The sequence below is a fragment of the Physeter macrocephalus genome, chromosome 21 (assembly GCF_002837175.3).
Source record: "Physeter macrocephalus isolate SW-GA chromosome 21, ASM283717v5, whole genome shotgun sequence".
NCBI classification, from domain to species: domain Eukaryota; kingdom Metazoa; phylum Chordata; class Mammalia; order Artiodactyla; family Physeteridae; genus Physeter; species Physeter macrocephalus.
The window spans coordinates 118,198,672-118,205,051 of NC_041234.1; the positions used below are offsets into that span (position 1 = coordinate 118,198,672).

Sequence of the window (6,380 nt, forward strand, 5' to 3'; positions counted from 1 at the left end):
AGTTTGGCCATGTGCAAAATGATTGTTGAAGCCGGGTGATGGGTACACGGGGTTCACTTTTTTGATTCTCACTACTATTTATATTGACTGGGATTTTTCATAATAAAGTTTTAAAATTTTAATATTTAACTGTACTCTCTCTGCTAGTGGAGGAGCAGCGTAATTGACAATAATAGCAAGTCGTCTTTTCCAGTTCATCCTACACCGGCATTTGTGCATAGGTGTGTCTGCTACCTTAGACTACCATAAATACTTAAACCATCCTGTGTGTCCGATATGCTCAGGAGAGCCCAGAAAACGGGCTTATTTTCCCTTTTTCCCTCTTTATTCCTTCACTTGACGCTCAGTGAAGCTCTTCAGCCCTGTGCAAAGCACCAACAGGTGAGCTGTAGCACGCCGCAGACCACAGCCTCAGCTGTCCTCCTGGAACATTTATGCACCTCTTCTCAGCTCTATGCGAGATCAGCCCCAAGTTTTCATGCATTGTTTGCTTGTGTTTTTTTTTTTTTTTTTTTTTTTTGTCTAGTTCCCTACAGCTTTTGAATTCAATGAACGGTTTTTGATTATAATTTTGGATCATCTGTATAGTTGCCGTTTTGGTACTTTCTTATACAACTGTGAATCCGCTCGAGAGAAACAGGTGCGTGTTTAACATCTTTAACATCTTTGTAGTTAAAGACTCGCCAAAATGTGTTTGGTCTGCTGTGAAATAACAAAGACTTTGATAGCTTGGTTTGTGGTTAATGCAAAGTTTCTTATCCTGTACCCCAGGCTTGGGCGTTTTCACTTCAACCGGGGGTTACTGAGTGTGTGGTGTTTATTTCAGGGGTAAGACATTGACTTTGCCTTCAGGGAGTAGGAATGACTTTTTTGTTGAGGTATAGATGATTTACAATATTGTATAAGTTTCAGGTGTACAACACAGTGATTCAATAGTTTTATAGATTATACTCCATTTAAAGTTATTACAAAATAACAGCTATATTTCCCTGTGCTACATATCCTTATAGCTTATTTATTTTATACCTAATAGTTTGTACGTCTTAATCCCCCACCCCTATCTTGCCCCTCCCACCTTCCCGCTCCCGCTAGTAACCACTAGTTCGTTCTCTATATTGGTGAGTCTGTTTCTGTTTTGTTACATTTGCTCACTTTTGTTTTATAGATTCTTCATATAAGTGGACACATACAGTATTTGTCGTTCTCTGTCTGACTTACTTCACTTGGCATAATACCCTCCAGGTCCATCCGTGTTGCTGCAGATGGCATTATTTCATTCCTTAATGGCTGAGTAATAGTCCATTGTATATACATAGCGCATCTTCTTCTTCTTCTTTTTTTAAAATTTATTTTTACTTTATTTTATTTTTGGCCGCGTTGGGTCTTTGTTGCTGCACGCGGGCTTTTCTCTAGTTGTGGCGAGCGGGGGCTGCTCTTCATTGCGGTGTGCGGGCTTCTCGTTGCGGTGGCTTCTCTTGTTGCGGAGCATGGGCTCTAGGCACAAGGGCTTCAGTAGTTGTGGCGCATGGGCTTAGTTGCTGCGCGGCACGTGGGATCTTACCGGGCCAGGGCTCGAACCCGTGTCCCCTGCATTGGCAGGCGGATTCTTAACCACTGCGCCATCAGGGAAGCCCCTAGCCCATCTTCTTTATCCAGTCATCTGTTGATGGACAGTTAGGTTGCTTCCATATCTTGGCTATTGGAGTAGGAATGGCTGTTAAAGGCATGCGAGGTCACCCCCGCAAAATGCCGTACAAATGTCAGTAAGGGACATTTTTTTTTAAAGGCATAAACCCACAAGGACAGGGGGAAATAAGGAAGGAGACACAGCAACAAACTTGGAAGCTGGAAACTTAGTGGATAAGTGGGAAATAACTTTACTTGAGAAAAGTGACTCGCAAACCAGCAGTGGGGAAGCCAAGAACCAGGCCACTTTGCATCGCAGCAACCCCATATGACTCGGGTTCTGGGGCAAAGGTGCACCCGCGTGTGGGGCAAAAGAGGGAAGGGTAAGATAACCTGAAGGGAAAAAACAAAAAAGATAACCTGAGGGTCTGTTTAGAATGAGCAGGCAGCTTCCCCAGATCACCTCCACTTGTCTCTGGAGTTAAGGACAGAGGTTTCTTCTCGAGAGAGCGTGAGAGCAGGTATCTGGGCTGGGGACCTGAGTGTCCTCAGGGGATGAGGTGAATGGAAAGAGCTGGTCTGTGAGAGACCCAGCCCATGTCCCCTGCTCACTCCCAGCATTCTGGCGGCAGGTCCTTATCTTTCAGGTGAGAGCCTGTTGGCAAGGATGGGGAGGAAATGGAACCCTTGGATGTTGCTAGTGGTATGTACCCAAGAGGAATGAAAACAGGGATTGAAACAAAAACTTAGACACAGATGTTCATGGCAGCCCTCAGAATAGCTAAAAGACATCAACAACCCCACTGTCCATCAGCTGATGAATAGATGAACTAACTGTGGTCTGTCCATTCAATGGAATATTATTCAGCCATCAAAAGGGATGGCGTTCTGACCCATGCCACAAATGGATGAACCTTGAAAACATGCTAAGTGAAAGGAGCCAGACACAAAAGGCACATATTGTATGATTTCATTTATATGAAACGTCCAGAAAAACAAGTCCATAGCGACAGAAAGCAGATTTGTGGTTGACAGGGGCTGGAGGGAGGGGAGAATGGGGAGTGACTTTTTAATGTGTACAGGGTTTCCTTTGGGGATGATGAAAATGTCTTAGAACTTCATAGAGGTGGCAGTTGGACAACATTGGGAGAGTACTAAATGCCAGTGAATTGTAGACTTTAAAATGGTGAATTTTATGGTACGTGAACTACACTTCAATTGGGGAAAAAAAAAAAAAAAAAAAGAAGGAACCATCTCTAGAGAAACTGACTAGCCCAAGAAGAAGGACCTAAAGATTACCGACAGCTAGGGTTCGCCATGGTGAAGCTCAAGTTGACAAGCCTCATGACTTCAGAGCTTACATAATAGCAACAAGCAGGAGGGAAATAAAACAGCTTGGAGAAAATAGTTACCATGTAGGGTGGGAAGAAACCTAGACAGGAAGCTATCAGCTAATATCCCAAGAAAGATAGGAGAATGTTGGTACCATGAAATAATAACGGGATTTTACTTAGAAAGAACATTTAGAGGTAAGAAAACTTGAAATTAAAAACGTGCTATCAGGGACTTCCCTGGTGGCGCAGTGGTTGAGAGTCCGCCCGCCAATGCAGGGGACACGGGTTGGAGCCCTGGTCCGGGAAGATCCCACGTGCCGCGGAGCAACTAAGCCCACGCGCCACAACTACCGAAGCCCACGTGCCTAGAGCCCACGCTCCGCAACAAGAGAAGCCACCGCAACGAGAAGCTGGTGCGCCACAACAAAGAGTAGCCCCCACTCGCCGCAACTAGAGGAAGCCTGCGTGCAGCGACGCAGACCCAATGCAGCCAAAAATAAATTAATTAATTTTAAAAAATGTGCTATCAATAGAAGTTGAAAATTCAGCCAGAAGAGTTGTAAGATTAGGTTGAAGTCTCCCAAAAAGTAGGGCATAGAGACAGGTAGGAAATGGAGAAAAGAAAACTAGAAGATCAGTTCTGGAGTCCAATATCCAAATCATAGGAGTTCTAGAAAGAGAAAATAGGGAAAGAAGAGCAGGAAATCACCAGAATAATGTGAGAATATTTCCCAGAATTGAGTTGTATGAGTTTCCACATTGAAAGGCCTGCCAAGTGCCCGGGCACAGTGGACAAGAAGAGACCCACAGTAAAGCACATCTTTGTGAAGTCTCAGAACACCAGGGAGAAAGGAAAGACCCTTCAGGCTTCCAAAGAGAAGAAGAGTGGGTTATTTGCCAAGAAACAGAAATAAGGAAGACTTTGAGTTCTTCAGCAGCAATATTGGAAAGTAGAAGTCAGCGGAGCATTGCCTTCCGAATTTTAAAGGCAAATGGTTTCAACCTAGAATCCTCTCGCCACCCAACTGTCAACCAGATGTGAAGTAGACCAAACATATCCTCAGACACACGTGGCATCAAGAAAGAAGACTGCACGGAGTTCAGGAAGCCAGGAGCTCCAGCACAGAGAGGCCAGAGGGAAGCCTCTGAGGGCGAAACGGAAGAGACTTCTTGAATGAGAGCTGGGTGCATGGCGTGGGGGCAGCCGGGGCAGCTCCTTCCTCCCAGGGTGCACCTGGGGACTCCAGATGTGCTGAGTGTCCTGATCAGAGTTTCAAAGACATTGGAGGAAGAGTTTGGGGTTGAATGAGTGATAGATGCCAAGAGAAGTAAGCAAGCAGAATAGACAGCTGTTAAATTAAAGGAAAACAAAACCAAAAATTGTACAGGAAAAGAAATCAGAGTAGAAAAGACATGACTTACCTGGGAATAGCATTTGCTGAGTCATAGCAATCTAAACCCTAAACATGGATCTAACCAAAGCGACGCTGTAAACTGGGGGTCTGAGGCAGGGTAGAAGGTGTGAGCGCAGCAGGATGGGGAGGAGCCGTTCTCGCTGTGGCGGTGTCAGGAGTTAATGCCTGTAACTTTATAGTCAACAAGCAGCAAGAACAGGGTGTTTCTCACAGGTGCGGAGGTAAGTACCAAACAACCAAATCAATTTTAAAAATCAAACACAGTTGCTTGGGGGAGAAAGGTGAGAGACTACTTTTTTCATAACAAACCTTGTCAAGCTGTTTGACTTTACATCAACTGTGTGTATGTATAAAAATAAAAACAAGCATGCAAATAAACACAAGGCAGTGTAGACTGTGGCATCAGAAAGGGACAAACGAAGTTTTAGGTGGATCCCAAGGAAGGCAAAATTATGCTGCTATTATTACCATTCACATTCACGAAATGTGTATGTTCAAAAAATTTCTCCAGTCACTTATTTCAAGCTGTTCTTTTCAGCTTCCAGTTTTAGCTTACTGGTCCTTTCTTCTTGACGTCATTACTAGGAAGAGTTTCCAGTTCTGCCTTCAGTAATTTTAATATTTGTATTTTGCTTTCTCAACTTTTGATTTTCCTCTGCTTATGATCAAAATGGGTAAAACTCTATAATTAAAAAACAGTGAAGATGTGAATATCTGTATGAGATGATGGACACCAGACTGAAAATTGAAGATTCAGTGAAGTCAGTTATCCACGTGTTTCAGATATCCGGATGCCGGCATGATGCATGAAACATCTGGATGTTTGATTAACATAACGCTTTGTCTAGATGCCTACCGTCAGGTAGCCACAGGTTGAGATTTCGTAGTTCTAACAAACACAAAAATGGAAAAAGTCAGCGAGATCTTACGACAATTTTTCTTGCTGCCGAATTCAAAAGAGCGTACTGCCCATCTGTTCATAAATGTTTTCCCTAGCCAGGAATAGTCTTCTTAGGTCAGTGAGCTGCATTTAATGTCAGAGCATCCTTCCGCTCTCTCTTCAGGCAGAAACAGTGGCTCTCAAGCCATCATCTCTGCAAATATTGGGAAGTGGTGCTCTGCACTCCCAGGCGCAAAAGGCCTTTTGAGCTGTTACGGGGATGATGTACGTGTGTGATTCAAGTTGATGCTCAGCTGTATCGCCGCAGCCTGCAAAATGGTTTGTGTACCGGGGTGCGTTTTTACTTAGGCTTTCCACTTTCTCTTTCCTCTAGAAAGTTACAGAAAGAACTGTTTCTTTATGGTCGCTGATAAACAGTAATAAAGACAAATTCAAAAATCCCTTCTACACTAAAGAAATCAATCGAGTTTTATATCCAGTTGCCAGTATGCGTCACTTGGAACTTTGGGTGAATTACTACATTAGATGGAACCCCAGAATCAAGCAACAAGTAAGTGAAGTAGCATTGTGAAATACAGTGATGTCGACCGAGTACTACTTCTGGACTTAAATAATGTTAAATGCAGTACGTTTTTTAAAATTTTTATTTTATTTTAAATTTGTATTGGGGTAGAGTTCATCTACAATGTAGTGTTAGTTTCAGGTGTACAGCAAAGTGAATCTGTTATACATATAGCTATATCCACTGTTTTTTAGATTCTTTTCCCATATAGGCCATTACAGAGTATCGAGTAGAGTTCCCTGTGCTATACAGCAGGTCCTTATTAGTTACCTACTTTATATATAATAGTGTGTATATGTCACTCCCAGTCTCCCAATTTATCCCTCCACCCACCTTTCCCCTTTGGTAACCATAAGTTTATTTTCTACATCTGTGACTCTACTTCTGTTTTGTAACTAAGTTCGTTTATACCCTTTTTTAAGATTCCACTTACAAGCGATACCATATGATATGATATTTGTCTTTTTTTTTTTTTTTTTTTTTTTTTTTTTTTTTTTTTGCGGTACGCGGGCCTCTCACCGTTGTGGCCTCTCCCGCTGCGG

At 43.0% G+C, this 6,380-nt stretch overlaps 1 protein-coding gene across 8 annotated transcripts in view; it reads left to right on the forward strand.

The window, feature by feature from the left end:
* The window catches only part of MTM1 (myotubularin 1), a 102,438-nt gene that overhangs the window by 86,260 nt on the left and 9,798 nt on the right, over nt 1-6,380 (forward strand). For 6 of the 8 annotated variants that reach the window (XM_028482440.1, XM_028482441.1, XM_055081689.1 and 3 more), the window contains 2 exons: nt 527-640; nt 5,650-5,826. In XM_028482440.1, coding sequence (XP_028338241.1) covers nt 527-640; nt 5,650-5,826 — 291 coding nt within the window. Of the gene's footprint in view, nt 1-347; nt 502-526; nt 641-5,649; nt 5,827-6,380 lie in introns of those variants that run through there. The other 2 variants (XM_028482443.1, XM_028482444.2) reach the window with 2 other exon arrangements.